The following is a 20,815-nucleotide window of genomic DNA, read 5'->3' on the forward strand; positions in this document are numbered from 1 at the left end:
ATCGTGAGTAATTTAGCAAACTGTTAGTAAATTCCCCGGAAGTTTGCGGGGGGTATGCTTTTTCTGAACGTCACATGCTAATGTAAAAAGCTGGTTTTTGATATAAATATGAACTTGATTGAACAGACATGCATGTATTGTATAACATGATGTCCTAGGTGTGTCATCTGATGAAGATCATAAAAGGTTAGTGCTGCATTTAGCTGTGGTTTGGGTTTATGTGACATGATATGCTAGCTTGAAAAATGGGTGTCTGATTATTTCTGGCTGGGCACTCTCCTGACATAATCTAATGTTTTGCTTTCGTTGTAAAGCCTTTTTGAAATCGGACAGTGTGGTTAGATTAACAAGATTCTTGTCTTTAAATAGCTGTAAAATAGTCATATGTTTGAGAAATTGAAGTAATAGTATTTCAAACGATTCAAAAATCGCGCCACTGGATTGAAGTGGCTGTTACGTAGGTGGGACGAATTCGTCCCACATGCGCCAGAGAGGTTAATATTATTTAAATTACATAGTTATGTTTCAGTGATATATTGGGGGGGACAAATCATATTTTTCCCAGGATGGGGGGGGTCGTGTCCCCCCCGTCCCCCCCGGGATTTCCGCCCCTGCAAAGTATCTGGTGATTTATGCATATGTACATTGGTGCCCACATTGATCGCGTCCCGGTTATAAATATCCTGGTAGCTATCTTTCAAAAAGTATATTGATGAGTTAGTTAAAACGGTTATGAATTAAAATGGGATTGCTTTATAGGAAAAGATACCAATAGAGGGAGGTAGCCTTTCTTTAGTCTGAGCGGTTTATGAAGATTTAACTCTGCCTGCAAACCTTCCTTGCAGATAAGACAATTATGATTACCTCTTAACGGGAGGCTTGAGATTCTATAATACTTCGGTGAAGGAACGAGACCTAAATGCTCATTAAAGGTAGAGACTAGAGTCAAAATAATCAACACTTTTTGCAATAAGCTTCCATTCTTTTAACACGCAAAAAAAAGATGTAGGATCTAAATTTGATCACTCTTTTGTTGCTGATAATTTTCCTGCACTTCAGCTTCGTGATTTACATAAATTCACTGAAAGTCCACACTAACACACGGTTATTTTAACAGTATTGCACTTTTCATTTAGCCTACTAATAGCCTAAGCACTGATCAAGCAACATTATGGACTAAATGTTCAAATAATTTTTGCCACAATGAGTGTACAAAACATTAGGAACTCTCTCCACCAGGTGAATCCAGGTGAAAGCTATGATCCCTTATTTATGTCACCAGTTAAATCCAATTAAATCAGTGTAGATGAAGGGGAGGAAACAGGTTAAAGAAGGATTTTTAAGCCTTAAGACAATTGAGACAGGGATTGTGTATGTGTGTGCCATTCAGGAGGGGCAAGGGGCAAGACAAAAGATTTCAGTGCCTTTGAACAGGGTATGGTAGTAGGTGCCAGGCGCACCAGTTTGAGTGAGTCCTGAAGTGCAACGGTGCTGGGTTTTTCAGACTCAGCATTTTCCCGTGTGTATCAAGAATGGTCCACCACCCAAAGGACATCCAGCCCAAATATTAGGAAGGTCTTCTTAATGTTTTGTACACTAAGTGTAGGTCAAATAAAGCTCCATTTATTTATGAAACTGATACTAAGTAATCTGCCTCTGAGGACCTCACTATTTCAGTTGTGAGAGATAACCATGTCATGTGTTGATAATCATGAGGAGTTCAGCCTATAGCCTCAGCTTAGATAACATAGAGGGCAGCATACATAAAGCCCTCAGCAAATTGCAGTACTTTGTGTGATTATACTGTGAACCATTGTTTGCAAACCATGCAGTTAGTTAAAGTACAGACAGACTGGTCCACCATGAGGACCATGCTGTCTATGGAGTTGGGGAATTGAATGATATCATTTAAGTGACTTCTAATACAAGTATTCAAATGTATATCATAAGACCTCTGGCCAAGGCTCAAAGCCATCTCCATGTCACGACTAGGACAAGCAGCATCATCTGACCCACACACACACACACGAACCGAACAAGTGTGCTCGCATACGCCCTTAAAAGACCTTCAGTTGAAAATCAGCAATAGAACTGTTTGTCCATTTTGAGATGCCATAGTCAGTATACTTTCTCATAATTGTCAGAATTAATCGAAGATAACTCAAGAAATCTGCCATTAATGTTGACGTTTTTGCCGAGATCTTAGTCCAGCAATTTTACATCTAACTAAGATGTTTGGTGAACAATTTCTCAATTTTTTTTTGCATGAAAACGAGTCATCTCTCGTTGAATGACAACAGACTTTATTGAAGAATCTCTACTGTTGACCAATCACCAACGAAGGGGCGTAGACTTCGGGCTATTGTGTGTCTGAACAACCGGGAAAAAACGCTTACCGAAGTCCAAAACCAACAAAAACGTCACAAATTGTCGTCATAATACACAGTATGCACAAACTCTTCCAAACTGTTTCGGCTGGGAAGCATGCGGGCGCCTTCACTCTCACTCTCACACACATCCCAACCAGACAGCACTGCTTACAGGTTTCCAGGAATCATTTCACTGCTACTCTAGACCAACCATGAAGTGTTTCTAATTAGTTGATCAATTATAATTTTGTTGATAATGGATGTACCTAGCATATGTTAAAAGCATAGCCAGCTATGTGTCTTCTTTTTTTGTTGTTCCCCTAGTCTGGGCCTCCTTCCAAGCATAATGGGGCGATAAGCAAACATCTGCAGCAGATACAGTAGACCCAGACCTCCAGCACCACGGACACCGTGTCCAGCCGCCCACGCAGAACATAACATGCCTTATTGCTGGCTGTCCTTGATAATGTATGAATACACTACTGAGTCTCTATCTGAGATCAGGTAGAAGTCCACTGGGAGGGACATGTATCCCCGTCCGACTCTGTCTTTGACCCACTGGTTTTCCCACTGGTCAATTTAGGCTGCATATGATGCCATCAAGCCACCACATCCCTAAGCTCATTGCACAGTAATGGGGTTGAAGCACTTTGCTGCACCACTCTAACCCCAATGGGGCTTTTACCTGTGCCTGTGCATCTCCTGGAACGGTTCACATGTTCAGAATCAGATTAGGAGAAGAGCAGAGTAGACCTCTCTTCTACTGAGCAACATAGCAGGTTAGTACTGATGCTGCTGGCCTGGGGTATGGCGGGTGGAGAAGCTATATGTCTGTCTCTCTGGCTCATTTCACTCAAAAGATGGTTTATAGAACATCGTAGCTGATTAAACTCTACGATATACAATGGAGTTCAGCCGCGAGTCATTTTTTTTGTTGCAGATTTTAGCACCCAAAGAATAGACGTCGGAGCTCCAGTCCGCCCACACTCGTCGCTACTCAACTCCATTGTAAATCGTGGCGTTGAGTTTAAAGGACACGGCAGACATTATCTGCAAGCATGAATAAACTGGGAAATGATCACGTCTTTCTCCCTAACTCCCTCCCCACAGCTCTGAGTAAAATGCTCCAACTTACAATTATTTAACACTCTGGTGAGCATGATAGATTAAGAGGAGGGGAAGATACAGCAGCAGCAAAAAGGTGTGGATGGGACTACTGCATCAAAATCCCATCTCTTCTAGACCTGGTCTCTTGGTGCCTTTTTGATTGTCAAGGCTTCTCTCCCTCCTCTGGTTGTGTTGTTTTGGGAGGGAGTAGATCCCACTGCAGCCACAGTGTGAAGCTCCTATTATAGCAACAATTATAGAGCACCACTCACTATCTGACTGAGCCACATGGAGAGACTTAACCTGGGAAATAAAACTGCCATGATGTGTAGGTGTACAGTATGGACATAGTATTTCACAGCTCTCTCAGGCTCAATACTAAGCTTAGTCACAATTAGGGCTGTGGCGGTCATTACATTTTGTCAGCCCATGATTGTCATGCAAATAACTGCCGGTCTCACGGTAATTGACTGTTAATTAACATAAACATGTTTAGCATCTCCGGCTTCCATGCATAGCCTACAAGCCACTGATGCGGACCTTTGGAACATCAACATTTTAAGAAGTCTAATAAATCTGTTTAATATAGCCTACACCATCAAAATAAATACATTTATTTTAGGTAGCTCTAATGAAACATGATATGAAGAAAATGTGGCCTATTTCAGAAGAACAGAATAGCATATTCTGAGTCATCCTTATGTTAGGCACTGATCTGGCTATGCCATATGGCTGTGGGCTACACTAGTTCATTTAGCAGGCAAGATTTGCTTATAATTCCTGTGATATATATTTTTCCCAATGGAGTGCGCACATGCGGCTATTCTGTGTTGAGTGGTTAACAAATAGACAGGTCCTCCTATATGCTTAATTGAGAGTTATTTATACAACTTTAGTTGTGATACAAACGTGAGGTTATATGTTTTGATTTCTAATATATTCTAAGGCTGTATGATGCGACTAATGATGATTTTTAAAAAGTCACATGAAAGGCATGCACTCTGCTCTGTTTCTTGCGCAGGCTGCACACACTTCATCATTCTCTCATTCACAATTTGACAAGCACTTGATAAAATTCTCACCCATCTGACAATTCTGGTCTTCACATATAGCCTACTAATATATGGTCTTCCAAGTGGTGCAGCGGTCTAAGGCACTGCATCTCAGTGCAAGAGGTGTCACTACAGTCCCTGGTTTGAATCCAGGCTGTATCACATACGGCCGTGATTGGGAGTCCCATAGGGCAGCGCACAATTGGCCCAGTGTTGTCCGGGTTTGGCCGGGGAAGGCCGTCATTGTGAATAAGAATTTGTTCTTAACTGACTTTCTTGTAAAATAAAAAAATAGGTGTAATAATTTTTTACTAAGAATGGCCCACAAACATGTCATCCGTAGCCTGTGCTCTAATAGCAAATGGAGGTTACGTTTTTAATATGCCAGGTAGGCTACACCGGTTGTAAAGCAGATTAATGTACTTAATTTTAGAATTGAGCAATAAATATAGCAGCATGAGAAAGCTGGGAACCTCTTTTAAATAGTGGCCAGTGAAAACGCGATTGGCTTATTGTTTGCGTAATGGCTTATAAGAACACGTTTCACAGCTCTGTATGCTATGGGCTTACCAACCCTGTTTCAAGGGTCTTAGGCTTACAGGCTATGTTTTGAGTTATTTGGCCACTTTAGTTGTAATACAAACCAAAAACATATATTGTAGGCCTATGGGCTAGGCTACATGATGCATGTGACTATGATTTGAAAAAGTAAACAAATATGTATGTGCTGTTTCTTGTCTTAGAATGCACACGCTGGGCATCATTCACAAGTGATAATATTCTCACCCATCAGACTATTCTCAATTTAATATTGTCTTTACATATACTAAATAATACATGTGTGAAATTAGTTTTGATTTAGAATGGGCTATTATCATGCACCTGTCGAAACAGGGGCAGGGGAAAAAAAGAAAATACATAATCTGTACGCTCTGATCTGTTTCACCTGTCCTTCTCTCCAACCCCCTCCAGGTGTCGCCCATCTTCCCCACTTATCCCCTGGGTATTTATACCTGTGTTTTCTGTCTGTCTGGGCGAGTTCGTCTTGTTTGTTCAAGTCAAGCAGTGTTTTATCTCAGCTTCTGCTTTTCTCCAGTCTCTCTTTTTCCTCGTCCTCCTGGTTTGACCCTTGCCTGTCCTGAGCCTGCCTGCCGTCCTGTGCCCCTACTCTGAATTATCGACCTGGGCCTGCCTGCCGATCCTGTACCTTGGTCTCACTACTCTGGATTATCAACCCCTGCCTGCCTTGACCTGTCGTTTGATTGCCCCTGTAATTACAATAAACATTGTTACTTCAACACAGTCTGCACTTGGGTCTTACCTGAAACCTGATAGTACGAACTGGCTATGACTGACCCAGCAGACTTGAACCAGCTCTGCAATGCCACCCAAGGAGCTCTCATTGGTAGACACAAGGAGTTGCTTCGTGGTCTGATGGAAGGGTTCCAGGACGTGTCCGAACGTCATGACCTAGCATTGGACGCTTTGCAGGAGCAATTCCGTGGGTTGCTTACTAGGCAGCCTACCACGACGGTAACCTCCCAGCCCCTCAGTAACCCAGCTGGTAGCAGCGCCGTCACCCCGGCGTCTTCGTCCCCTAGAGGATCCGAGCTTACTCGAGTTCCTCCAAGAGCCGCCGAAGACTGCCGATTTGCCCCTTCCCGAGCCGATGTAGCTCGGCAGGGCTTGGCTGTCTCCAGCCGAATGCGTATTCAGACTTAACACCCAGATGTAACCGATGTGAAATGGCTAGCAAGCTAGCGGTGGTGCGCGCTAATAGCGTTTCAATCTGCGACGTCACTCGCTCTGAGACCGTGAAGTAGTTGTTACCCTTGCTCTGCAAGGGCTGCGGCTTTTGTGGCGCGATGAGTAACGATGCTTCGTGGGGTGTCAGTTGTTGATGTGTGCAGAGGGTCCCTGGTTCAAGCCCAGGTTGGGGCGAGGAGAGGGACGGAAGCTAAACTGTTACACAGAGTTGTCTGTATTGCGATACTGCTGGTCATTACCTGTCCCTTCAAGAGACCTAGCTCATTGGTAGGAATGAGTACTCTGGTGGACCTTAAGCCGGATGTGCAGGCACGCCTGCTATAGCCCCGCGGCTATACCCCCGGAAGCTGAGACCTTTCCCCCCTGCTCCAAAATTAATAGCCCCTCTGCTGTTCGTCATCTGTTGCCCCGTACCCTCCGAATACTTCCTACTTTTCATGTGTCTAGATCTAAACCCATGTCTCCTGTTTCCAGGCCCACCCCTCCCCCATCTCATCGACGGCCAACTGGCTTACAGGGTGAGATGTCTCTTGAAGGTTTGACCTCGGGGCAGGGGATTCCAGTACCTGGTTGACTGGGAGGGTTATGGCCTGGAGGAAAGGTGCTGGGTCTCCGCTAGGGACATCCTGGACCCAGGCCTCATCTCTGAATTCCAACGCCGACACCCCGCTCAACCAGGTATGCGTCCAGATAGGACGCCAGGTGGCGTCCCTTGAGGGGGTACTGTCACACCCTGATCTGTTTCACCTGTCCTTGTGCTTGTCTCCACCCCCCTCCAGGTGTTGCCCATCTTCTCCACTTATCCCCTGGGTATTTATACCTGTGTTTTCTGTCTGTCTGGGTGAGTTTGTTTTGTTTGTTCAAGTCAACCAGTGTTTTCTCAGCTTCTGCTTTTCCCAGTCTCTATTTTTCTTGTCCTCCTGGTTTTGACCCTTGCCTGTCCTGACTCTGAGCCTGTCTGCCATCCTGTGCCGTTGCCCCTACTCTGGAATACCGACCTCTGCCTGACCTGACCCTGCCGCCTGCCTGCCGTCCTGTACTTTGGCCCCACTACTCTGGATTATCGACCCCTGCCTGCATTGACCTGTCTTTTGCCTGCCCCTGTTGTTAACAATAAACATTGTTACTTCAACACAGTCTGCACTTGGGTTGACTTGATAAATATAGGACACTTTTCCAGCGGTTCATTTTCATGCCAGCCAGGTAGGCTACTCCGGTTTTAAAGCGAAGCAATGTGCTTAATATTAGGAAAGTTGAGAAATAAATATAGTAGGCCTAGCCTATAGAAAGCTGATGGGATCCTCTTTTTAATAGAGGCATTCAAAACTCTGTTTTCTCACTTAATTGCATAGCATATTGAAATGTTGCGTAACATGGGTTTATAAATCAAATCAAAGTTTATTTGTCACGTGCGCCGAATACAACAGGTGTTGAACTTACAGTGAAATGTTTACTTACAGGCCCTAACCAATAGTGCAAAAAAGGTATTAGGTGAACAATAGGTAGGTAAAGAAATAAAACAACAGTAAAGACAGGCTATATACAGTAGCGAGGCTATAAAAGTAGCGAGGCTACATACAGACACCGGTTAGTCAGGCTGATTGAGGTAGTATGTACATGTAGATATGGTTAAAGTGACTATGCATATATGATGAACAGAGAGTAGAAACAATGTAAAAGAAGGGGTTGGCAGGTGGTGGGTGGGACACAATGCAGATAGCCTGGTTAGTCAATGTGCGGGAGCACTGGTTGGTCGGCCCAATTGAGGTAGTATGTACATGAATGTATAGTTAAAGTGACTATGCATATATAAACATAGTAGCAGCAGCGTAAAAAGGGGGTTGGGGGGGGGGGGCACACAATGCAAATAGTCCAGGTAGCATTTGATTACCTGTTCAGGAGTCTTATGACTTGGGGGTAAAAACTGTTGAAGCCTTTTTGTCCTAGACTTGGCACTCCGGTACCGCTTGCCATGCGGTAGTAGAGAGAACAGTCTATGACTGGGGTGGCTGGGGTCTTTGACAATTTTTAGGGCCTTCCTCTGACACCGCCTGGTGTAGAGGTCCTGGATGGCAGGCAGCTTAGCCCCAGTGATGTACTGGGCCGTACGTACTACCCTCTGTAGTGCCTTGCGGCCAGAGGCTGAGCAATTTCTGTACCAGGCAGTGATGCAACCAGTCAGGATGCTCTCGATGTTGCAGCTGTAGAACCATTTGAGGATCTCAGGACCCATGCCAAATCTTTTTAGTTTCGTGAGGAGGAATAGGCTTTGTCGTGCCCTCTTCACGACTCTTCACGTGCACTCTTCTAGTTTGTTGTTGATGTGGACACCAAGGAACTTGAAGCTCTCAACCTGCTCCACTACAGCCCCTTCGATGAGAATGGGGGTGTGCTCGGTCCTCCTTTTCCTGTAGTCCACAATCATCTCCTTGGTCTTGGTTACGTTGAGGGATAGGTTGTTGTTCTGGCACCACCTGGCCAGGTCTCTGACCTCCTCCCTATAGGCTGTCTCGTCGTTGATCAGGCCTACCACTGTTGTGTCGTCTGCAAACTTAATGATGGTATAGGAACCCTTTCATTCCATGCATCAACCAGCTAAGAGGAGCTGGCTCTCACTACGTAACAGGTGATCCTATTCCACTCAAACTCTGAATGCCAGGGCTCTCATGAGGTGTTTGATTTGGTTTTAGATTGCATTTCCATTGACATCAGAGTGACAATAAAGCGCTGAGTACCGACCATTAGCAACTGGCCGTTAGCAAGTTTGGTAGGCTACTAGTGACCATCAGTGGCATCAGAGCGCCGTTTTGGAGAAGCCTAGTTACCATGACTCAACGGTCACATGGAATTTGGCTGCGGTCAATGACTCGTGACCGCCAGTGTGGCGGTATTACGGTCACCGTAACAGCCCTAGTTACAATGCTAATGGTGTTGCACAAAGACCAAAGTCAGATATATCACAAAACACTCATTTGGAGGGACATGTATTGTAGTTATAGGCTGTATATAACAAAGGCACAACCATTAGATGCAACTACCAACAAATTAGTGTAATTAACATAAAAAATGTATACAAATCAAGGCTATTCCCTGCGGCTGCCATTTGGTGTCTTGGTGAGTCTGTCATCGTTTCTAATGGAAATGAACTCTACGTGGAACTGATGTTATATTTCATATAAATATGATTCTTGGATAATATTATGTGCTTCAAGCATCTGACAGTTCAAATGGTGATATGCAATTCCATTTATTAGGCTAGATAAGATATGCCTCAAATTTAGTCCAAAGCCCAATAGGCAGGACACCCTTATTTACAGGTCTACAAATACAAAACTGTGAAAAGAACCCTGTTCTGCTCATCATCCAAACTTTTACTACAGTAGATATTCAGGGAGAATATACCAGATGGAAATCAAAGGAGGAAACCGAAGCATTGCACACACACGTACGTGAGCACACACAAACACACACATGCACGCACGCACATACACACCACACACAGTGGTCCGCTTCTTAGTTCCCAGTGCAGAATAAAAACAAGCGCTGAATTAATGATAGAGAAGGCAAAGTCTCTGACATGGATAATAACGACGGCCAGGGCAGTCCTGGAGAAGATATGATAGAATGGAACATACAACAAGAGACACATCGGGCTAAGCTGAGCTGAGCAGGCGGAGCAAAACTGCCTGTTCCATGGAGGGAGTGATTAGGACTTCGCGCTGCACCCACAGGACTGACTGACGGAAGACATCAGAGCTCATTACCCAGAATTCTACCCCTACGTGGTGGGGACTTGTCGTGGACACTTCCATTCTCTCATGGTTAACAGGGGTGGGCATGGAAGGGCTGGGCCATTAGAACTAGCTGAATGATCATGCTTAGTCCTAATAAGATGGTCCTTTGCCCCTCATGTAGCTCTTTGGGAATAAATATGTCACCCAATAAAGTATGGAAAAGCAGAATGCATTGGCTTATTCATCTCATATTTGTACATAGTGGTAATTCAAAGATCTGTCTACCTTTGGTTACAGAGTCAGTAGCCAGAGGTCTTCCATTATTAACATCAAGTCCCTTTAACTGTTCCAGGACTCAGTTCCTTGTTTGGCTAATAGCGATTTGTGGTAAAAGGTAGGTCCAGGTTAGAGGCAGCTGATCCTGAGTCAATCTTTAATGACATGCTATATGGTATAACAACTGTATAAGGCCCCAGACTACGTAAAAGCAGCCAGACTAATGGCAGTTTTTCCTGAAGACCTGCTTTCCACTGACCTGGGTGATGATATAGATGGCGTAGTCGATCTTCTGCCGTCGTAGGATGGGGTGCAGGTAGTGCAACCAGTACTTGAGGTGGTTGTCTCTGTGTCTGAATGGAATAATGATAGCCACCTTCTGTTTGGCACGGCAGTCCGGTGGGGTGTACTTGCCCCCCTCCGTCACGTTTGGGTTCTCCTTCTGCACCCGTTCCATTGTCATCTGGGAGGCAAACTCGATGAGGAGGCGGCCCACTGCAGAGAGAAAGGGGGAATACATGGTCAACATCAAAGTAGCCAAACAGCCGACCAATCAGCATGTTACTGGTGCTTAGCAAACTTTTAGAAGAAATTGTGTTCGACCAAATACAATGTTATTTTACAGAAAACAAATTAACAAAAAACTTTCAGCATGCTTATAGGGAAGGGCACTCAACATGCTGACACAAATTACTGATGATTGTGGAAGCTGTTTTGTTAGACTTTAGTGTGGCATTTGATATAATTGATTATAACATATTGCTGAAAACACATACAGTTGAAGTCGGAAGTTTACATAAACTTAGGTTGGAGTCATGAAAACTCTTTTTTCAACCACTCCAAAAATGTCTTATTAACAAACTATAGTTTTAGCAAGTCGGTTAGGACATCTACTTTGTGCATGACACAAGTAGTATTTCCAACAATTGTTTACAGACAGATTATTTAACTTATAATTCACTGTATCACAATTCCAGTGGGTCAGACGTTTACATACACTAAGTTGACTGTGCCTTTAAACAGCTTTGAAAATTCCAGAAAATGTCATGACTTTAGAAGCTTCTGATAGACTAATTGACATCATTTTAGTCAATTGGAGGTGTACCTGTGGATGTCTTTCAAAGCCTACCTTCAAACTCAGTGCCTCTTTGCTTGACATCATGGGAAAATGGAAATAAATCAGCCAAGACCTCAGGAAAAAAAATGTAGACCTCAACAAGTCTGGTTCATCCTTGGGAGCAATTTCCAAACACCTGAAGGTACCACATTCATTTTTTTTTAATTTTTTTTTTGTCATTTAGCAGACGCTCTTATCCAGAGCGACTTACAGTAGTGAATGCATACATTCATCTGTACAAACAATAGTACGCAAGTATAAACACCATGGGACCACGCAGCCGTCATACCGCTCAGGAAGGAGACGCGATCTGTCTCCTAGAGATGAACGTACTTTGGTGCGAAAAGTGAAAATCAATCCCAGAACAAAGGACCTTGTGAAGGAGCTGGAGGAAACAGGTACAAAATTATCTATATCCACAGTAAAACGAGTCCTATATCGACATAACCTGAAAGGCCGCTCAGCAAGGAAGAAGCCACTGCTCCAAAACCTCCATAAAAAGCCAGACTACATTTGGCAGCTGCACATGGGGACAAAGGTTGTACTTTTTGCAGAAATGTCCTCTGGTCTGATGAAACAAAAATAGAACTGTTTGGCCATAATGACCATCTTTATGTTTGGAGGGAAAGGGGCAGGCTTGCAAGCCAAAGAACACCATCCCAACTGTGAAGCACGGAGGAGGCAGCATCATGTTGTGGGGGTGCTTTGCTGCAGGAGGGATTGGTGCACTTCACAAAATCATGAGGCAGGAAAATTATGTGGATATATTGAAGCAGCATCTCAAGACATCAGTCAGGAAGTTAAAGCTTAGTCGCAAATGGGTCTTCGAAATGGACAATGACCCCAAGCATACTTCCAAAGTTGTGGCAAAATGGCTTAAGGACAACAAAGTCAAGGTATTGGAGTGGCCAACAAAAAAGCCCTGACCTCGATCCTATAGACAATTTGTAGGCAGAAATGAAAAAGCATGTGCGAGCAAGGAGGTCTACAAACCTGACTCAGTTACACCAGCTTTGTCAGTAGGAATGGGCCAAAATTCACCCAACTTATTGTGGGAAGCTTGTGGAAGGCTACCCGAAACGTTTGACCCAAGTTAAACAATTTAAAGGCAATGCTACAAAATACTAATTGAGTGTATGTAAACTTCTGACCCGCTAGGAATGTGATGAAAGAAATAAAAGCTGAAATAAATCATTCTCTCTACTATTATTCTGACATTTCACATTCTTAAAATGAAGTGGTGATCCTAACTGACCTAAGACAGGGAATTTTTACTAGGATTAAATGTCAGGAATTGTGAAAAACTGAGTTTAAATGTATTTGGCTAAGGTTTATGTAAACTTCCGACTTCAACTGTAGGTGTTATGGATTTACATCCTCTGCCTTATCATAGATTGAGAGTTACCTATCTAATAGAACACAGAGGGTTATCTTTAATGGAAGCCTCTCTAATGCAAATTCGGTTGAGTGTGGTGTACCGCAGGGCAGCCGGCTTGGGCCATTATTGTTTGCTGTTTTTATTAATGACCTTCCACTGACCTTCAATAAACTCTGTGTGTCTATGCATGCTGACGACTCAACTGTATACACTTCGACAGTAAAATACATAACAAACACCCTTAACATAGAGCTCCAGTCAGTTTTAGAATGGGTAACTAGCAATAGGCTGATGCTAAATACACTACATGGCCAAAAGTATGGGGACACCTGCTTGTTGAACATCTCATTCCAAAATCATGGACATTAATATGGAGTTGGTCCCCCCTTTGCTGCTATAACAGCCTCCACTTTTCTTGGAATACTTTTCACTAGATGTTGGAACATTGCTGCGGGGACTTGATTCCATTCAGCCACAAGAGCATTAGTGAGGTCGGGCACTGATGTTGGGCGATTAGGCCTAGCTCGCATTCGGCATTCCAATTCATCCCAAAGGTATTCGATGGGGTTGAGGTCAGGGCTCTGTGCAGGCCAGTCAATTTTTCCACACCGATCTCAACAAACCATTTCTGTATAGACCTCGCTTTGTGCACGGGGGCATTGTCATGCTGAAACAGTAAAGGGCCTTCCCCAAACTGTTGCCACAAAGTTGGAAGCACAGAATTGTCTACAATGTCATTATATGCTGTTGTGTTAAGATTTCCCTTCACTGGAACTAAGGGGCCTAGCCGGTAGCATTCTCCTGTCATCAGCCAAACCCAAATTCGTCAGTCGGACTGCCAGATGGTGAAGCGTGATTCATCACTCCAGAGAAAGCGTTTCCACTGCTCTAGAATCCAATGGCGGCGAGCTTTACACCACTCCAGCCGACGTTTGGCATTGCGCATGGTGATCAACTACTCGGCCACAGAAACACTTTTCATGAAGCTCCCGATGACCAGTTCTTGTGCTGATGTTGCTTACAGAGGCAGTTTGGAACTCGGTAGTGAGTGTTGCAACCGAGGACAGACAATTTTTATGCGCTACATGCTTCTGCACTCGGCAGTCCCATTCTGTGAGCTTTTGTGGCCTACCACTTTGCGGCTGAGCCGTTGTTGCTCCTAGACGTTTCCACTTCACAATAACAGCACTTACAGTTGACCGGTACATCTCTAGCAGGGCAGAATTCTGACGAACTGACTTGTTGGAAAGGTGGCATCCTATGACGGTGCCACGTTGAAAGTCACTGAGCTCTTCAGTACGGGCCATTCTAACGCCAATGTTTGTCTGTAGAGATTGCATGGCTGTGTGCTCGATTTTATACACCGGTCAGCAACGGATGTGGCTGAAATACCCGAATCCACTCATTTGAAGGGATGTCCACCTACTTTTGGCCATGTAGTGTATCTAAAAAAAGTTGGGGGACAAATCACTCAATCAACCCTAAAACTCATATAGATGTATTATTAAATATTGTGTCGATTGAGCAAGTTGAGTAGACTAAACTGCTGGCTGTAACCCTAGATAGCAAGCTGTCATGATCAAAACATAAAAAGACTCAATGGTTGCTAAAATGGGAAGAGTTCTGTCCATGATGAGGCATTTCGCTGCTTTCTTGTCATCTCAGTCAACCAGACAGGTCCTCCAGTTCCTTGTTTTGTCATACCTGGATTACTGACCGGTTGTGTGGTCAGGTGCGGAGAATAAGGACATAGGCAAATTGCAGTTGGTCTAGAACAGAGCAGCATGTATTGCACTTAGATGTTCACTGAAGGTGAATGTCAATAACATGCACGTCAATCTCTCCTGGCTCAAAGTTGAGGAGAGATGGACCGCATCGCTATTGGTCTTTGTGCAAGGTGTTGATGTGTTGAAAGTACCGAACTGTCGGTTCAAGCAGTTGGCACACAGTTCGGACACTCATCGGTACCACACAAGACATCAAATCGAATCAAATGTTATTTGTCACATGCTTCGTAAACATCAGGTGTAGACTAACAGTGAAATGCTTACTTACGGGTCCTTTTCCAACAATGCAGAGAGAAAAATATAGAAAATATTAACACATGGAATAAATACACAAAGAGTAACGATAACTTGGCTATATACACAGAGTACCCGTACCAAGTCGATGTGCAGGGGTACGAGATAATTAACAGTAGCAGCATCATATGTGATGAGTTAAAAGAGTTAATGCAAAGAGAGTCAATGCAGACAGTCCAGGGAGCTATTTGGTTTATTATTTAGTAGTCTTATGGCTTGGGGTTAGAAACTGTTCAGGGTCCTGTTGGTTCCAGACTTGGTGCATCGGTACCGCTTGCCGTAGGGTAGCAGAGAGAACAGTCTATGGCTGGAGTCTGACAATTTTTAAGGCCTTCCTCTGACACTGTCTGGTATAGAGGTCCTGGATGCCAGGGAGCTCGGTTCCAGTGATGTACTGGGCTGTATGCAATACCCTCTGAAGTGCCTTGTGAGTCTTTGTTGTGTTTTGATTCCTGTTTTGACCCTCGGCAGCAGCTAATTGGGATCCAAATAATTATTAAATACTAAAAGCTAACTGCTTGGTATGCCAAGCAGTTGCCATACCAAGCGGTGATGCAGCCAGTCAAGATGCTCTCAATGGTGCAGCTGTAGAACTTTTTGAGGATCTGAGGGCCCATGCCAAATCTGTTCAGCCTCCTGAGGGGAAAGCATGCAACCAGAGGTCTCTTCACAGTCCCCAGGTCCAGAACGGAGGCTGGGAAACGCACAGTATTGACTTCATGGAACTTTCTGCTACTCCAGGTAACTCAAGATGGCAAAAAAAACAGATTCAAGAAACATATAAAAGAACACCTTACAGAGGCCTCCCCGAATGGCACAGCGTTCTAAGGCACTGCATGGCTCCTGAGTGGCTCAACGGACTAAGGCACTGCATCTCAGTGCTAGACGCGTCATTCCAGACCCTGGTTCGACTCGACTGTATCACAACCGGCTGTGATTGGGAGTCCCATAAAGCGGCGCACAATTGGCCCAGCTTCGTCCGGGTTAGGGTTTGGCCAGGGTAGGCCGTCATTGTAAATAAGAATTTGTTCATAGATGACTTGCCTAGTTAAATAAAGGTTACATTAAAAATAACTACAGACCCGGGTTTGACCCCAGGCTGTGTCAGAACCGGCTGTGACCGGGAGTCCCATAGGGTGGCACACAATTGGCCCAGTGTAGTAAGGGAAGGGTTTGGCCACGGGGGGCTTTACTTGGCTCATCGTGCTCTAGTGACTCCTTGTGGTGGGCTGGGCTTCTGCAGGCTGACTTCCGGTCGTCAGTTGGACGGTGTTTCCTCTGACACATTGTTGTGGCTGGCTTCCGGGTTAAGCGGGCAGGTGTTAAGAAGCGTGGTTTTTCGGGTCATGTTTCGCATGACATGACCTTCGCCTCTCCCGAGCCTGTTGGGGATTTTCAGGATTGAGACAAGATCATAATTGGATATCATGAAAAAGGGGGTAAAATACAAAAAAATATATAACTTATGGCATGACGGGGACTGTGAAGAGACACAGGTATTTTGCATTGTATTATATAGTGATATGTGATTTTATTTGTTGTGTTTTGATTCCTGTTTGGAGCCCAGGAAGAGTAGCCGCTGGGATCCTAATAACTACTAAATACTAAAAGCAAACTGGGTACGAATAAATAAACATTTGCAGCAAGGTGAAGCATGATGTTGCCTCTGATGAAAACAGTATCCACAGCTTTGAAATGATAACACCTAAGACTCTAAAAATAAAAAGACACGGGCTGCATCCCAAATGGCACTCCCTATGGGCCCTGGTCAAAAGTAGTGCACTATATAGGGAATACGGTGCCGTTTGGGATACAGACATGAAAAGCAATTATGAACCTGCAATGCCCATCTAGAGCCACAACAACAGCAACAATACACTTGGAGGGGTATAATGCAAAGCAGGATCAATGAGTTAGTCAGCTAACTTGCCTAAATATTTTCTAATAACTTGAAATGGGCATCGTCTAATTGATTCAACAACCAAAAACACATATCTATGTTTAGCTTTCTTAATGAACCAGAAAATCAGTAGATATTTTTTGGTTGTTTATCAAAGTTAGCTGGCTAACTCATTGATCCTGCTTTGTAGTATACCTCTCGGGTCTTATCATTCTAATGATCTGTCTGCAACAACAAACCATTTCTTTGTCTTCTCTGGCCCCCAGAGTGAACGCTACCACAACTCTCTCATATCATGAGGTAATCCATTCATAATTAATGTATGTACTATGTGCTGAAAAGACCAATCAATGATGCATTAGAAGAGAGAGTGATTGAAACTAACTGAATTATGTGGCTCATATAGACAGACACTCCATATGACCTCTGAGTCATCGTCAAGGCAAGGTGAGTTAGATACCAATCTGTATCATTCTAGCATGTAACCTGTTAAGCCTGAATCCACTGACTAACATACAGGCGGTGTCTCCAATGACACCCTATTTCCTTATATAGTTCACTACTCCATAGGGGTCTGGTAAAACAAATAGTGCACTACATAGAGACTAAGGTGCCATTTGGGATACAGCAGCGCAGCAAGCCCTCATCCCAGGTATGCTCCCCCTCCCGCCTCATATTTCTCACTTCGTGTCCTCCCCTAATCCACTCGTTAGTGTTAGGGAATGACTCATTAATATGTGTAAAGTGGACATAGTAGGAGTCGATCTGAACTCCACTAATGGGAAGATAATTGGAACACACTGCCCACACAGTCAGTGCTCTGCACACACACACACACACTTCGCTCTGCACACACACAGTCACACACACACACACACACACACTTCACACACACACAGTCACACACACACACACACACTTCACTCTGCACACACAGTCACACACACACACACTTCGCTCTGCACACTCAGTCACACACACACACACACTTCGCTCTGCACACACACAGTCACACACACACACTTCACTCTGCACACACACAGTCACACACACACACACACACTTCACTCTGCACAGACAGTCACACAGTCACACACACACACTTCGCTCTGCACACACACAGTCACACACATTTCACTCTGCACACACAGTCACACAAAAACTTCACTCTGCACACAGTCACACACACACACACACTTCACTCTGCACACACAGTCACACACACACACACACTTTGAGCAATGTGGCTGTTTTTGTTGGTGGTGTTGAGTTGTTATTGATGATGATGATGATGATATGCCCCTGTTATTCTATGACGACATTGTTTTCCTCAACAGCACCATTATTGCTGTAACATCTCCAGTATCTTAAGAAATGCCTGGTTAGATACTATTGAGAAAATATGGAGATTGGATTTCACGAATAAGCATACATAAACAGCATGAACTCTCAAAAAAGGGGTACGTTCAAGGTACATTAAGATTTGAGCATGTCCACTGCCAGTTTAAACATTTTTATAAAGGCTTACATAAGAGAATGTGACAATAAAAAGTAATTGTAGCAACCTTAACACAACACCTTGCGAATTTGCAAGGAGGTTTGTACCTGCTGGCGTAGCAGTTAAGGTGTTGGCTTGACAGTCGCTGGACCTGGGTTTGAGTCCCGGTTGGGGCTACCCCTGATTTTAGCTACATTTATGTTAGAAGTGGGATTGCGCCTGTGAGACCATCAAAGAGGCGTGTACACGTGAGTAGGGTTGCAAAGTTACCAGTAATTTACCAAACTCATTTTGGTAATTAACAGAAAATCTATGGCAATCTATCTTAACTTTGGTCATTTATACTTGAATAACTTTTTTTTTTTAAGTATCATATATAGTATTAATTTATTATATCTGTGTCCATATTGTCCATCAGTTTCTAGTAGACTGACCATAGGGTCCAAGAGAAAATAGCCTAATTAATGAAAAAGCATCTAATCAACAATGGCATTACTTTAAATTGACTCTGCAACTCTTCCAAATTATTAACTGTGTTCACAACTGTCACCAGTTTGACATTAAAACATTGACAACAAATACATACTGACATAGTAAAATGAAAAAAGTGTGTAAAAAAAATATAAAGGATATTTCATGCTGAAACCCTCATATTAAATACCAATGTATTCACTGGATGGATGTTTTATAATTAGCATAATGTGTTACAGCTTTGTCATTCAATTTTAATCATATTATTTATACTGAACAAAAATACAAATGCAACATGCAACAATTTCACTGAGTTACAGTTCATATAAGGAAATCACTCAATTGAAAAACATTCATTAGGTCCTAATTTATGGATGTCACATGACTGGGCAGGGATGCAGCCATTGGTGGGCCTGGCCAATCACAATTAGTTTTTCCCCACAAAAGGGCTTTATTACAGATAGAAATACTCCCCAGTTTCATCAGCTGTCTGGGTGTTTGGTCTCAGACACTCCCGCAGGTGAAGAAGCCGGATATGGATGTCCTGGGCTGGCATGGTTACACGTGGTCTGCGGTTGTGAGGCTGGTTGGACATTTTGCCAAATGATCTAAAACGACGTTGGAGGCGGCTTATGGTAGAGAAACTAACATTACATTCTCTGGCAATAACTCTGGTGAACATTCCTGCAGTCAGCATGCCAATTGCACACTCTCTCAAAACTTGAGACATCTGTGGTATTGTGTTGTGTGACAAAACTGCACATTTTAGAGTGGCCTTTTATTGTCCCGAGCACAAGGTGCACCCGTGTAATGATCATGCTGTTTAATCAGCTTCTTTATATGCTACACATGTCAGGTGGATGGATTATCTTGGCAAAGGAGAATTGCTCACCAACAGGGATTCAAACAAATTTGTGCAAAACATTTGAGAGAAAAGCTTTTTGTGCGTATGGAAAATTTCAGGGATCTCTTATTTCAGCTCATGAAACATGGACCAACACTTTACATGTTGCGTTAATATTTTTGCTCAGTATAATTATTTCATACATTTTACATGTGATAAGGCCACACAGAGGGCCAGAGATGATTACAGACACCTGTGATAATCTGAAGTAGCCAAAAGGGTCACTAGATGTATTGTGACAGATTACGTAAAATCCTTGAAAGGTACAATTGTTGTAGTTTACTGGTAAACTTTGAATGTTTCCAGTAATATACCGTCCCTTTGCAACCTTACACGTTAGGGACTTGAAATAGAGAAGAGGCAATTTTTTGCCACTTAAAAATAACAACTGGCTTTGTCACTGTGGTGGTACCTTTTCTTCGTAATATTTTATTTCACTTTTTTGCTTTTTTAAAATACATTTTTTACAAAAACAAAAAACATACATAGACAAAAAATCTAAACAACTTAACGTCCACAAACATTAATGACATCACACTTGCTAAGACCCACATTCCCACCGTATCCACACCCAATGTTGTTTCTAATACTTGTAAGACCCCATATGACTTCAAATTGTGTTATGTTGTTTCTGTCTGTAGCCGGATAAAAATATATATATTTAAATAATAAATCATTTGATTCTTCCATTCTCTTAACGTTGGAGTATAATTTGACTTCCAGTATTTAAGTAATAGCTTCTTCAATATAAGTTAATATTATTTTTGTATCTCACCGCACCCCCATATTCCATGTCTTGAAATATGCAGATAGACAGATAAAAAGCAAACTTACATTGTAAAACTTCTGACAGCCAGCATTCTAACTCTGCCCATAACTTTTGGACTTTATAGCACTCCCGGAAGGCATAAATTATTGAGTCATTGTTAGTTTTACACTTAAAACATGACTCTGCCGTTATGCTGTAGAATTTGTGAATTTTGTCCCTTGTATAATAAATTCAAAAAACTGAGTGTACAAAACATTAAGAACACCTTCCTAATATTGAGTTCCACAGGGATGCTGGCTCATGTTGACTCTAGTGCATCCCACAGTTGTGTCAAGTTGGCTGGATGTCATTTGGGTGGTGGACCATTCTTGATACACACGGGAAACTGTTGA

The 20,815-nt window shown here is 43.2% G+C and overlaps 1 protein-coding gene across 1 annotated transcript in view; it reads right to left on the reverse strand.

The window, feature by feature from the left end:
- Positions 1-20,815, reverse strand: part of LOC115169761 (beta-1,4-galactosyltransferase 2) — a 145,670-nt gene that overhangs the window by 53,256 nt on the left and 71,599 nt on the right. Inside the window, exon 3 of the mRNA XM_029725686.1 lies at positions 10,565-10,800. Within this exon, the coding sequence (XP_029581546.1) occupies positions 10,565-10,800 (236 nt within the window). The remainder of the gene's footprint in view (positions 1-10,564; positions 10,801-20,815) is intronic.

This window comes from Salmo trutta, chromosome 31 (genome assembly GCF_901001165.1).
Source record: "Salmo trutta chromosome 31, fSalTru1.1, whole genome shotgun sequence".
NCBI classification, from domain to species: domain Eukaryota; kingdom Metazoa; phylum Chordata; class Actinopteri; order Salmoniformes; family Salmonidae; genus Salmo; species Salmo trutta.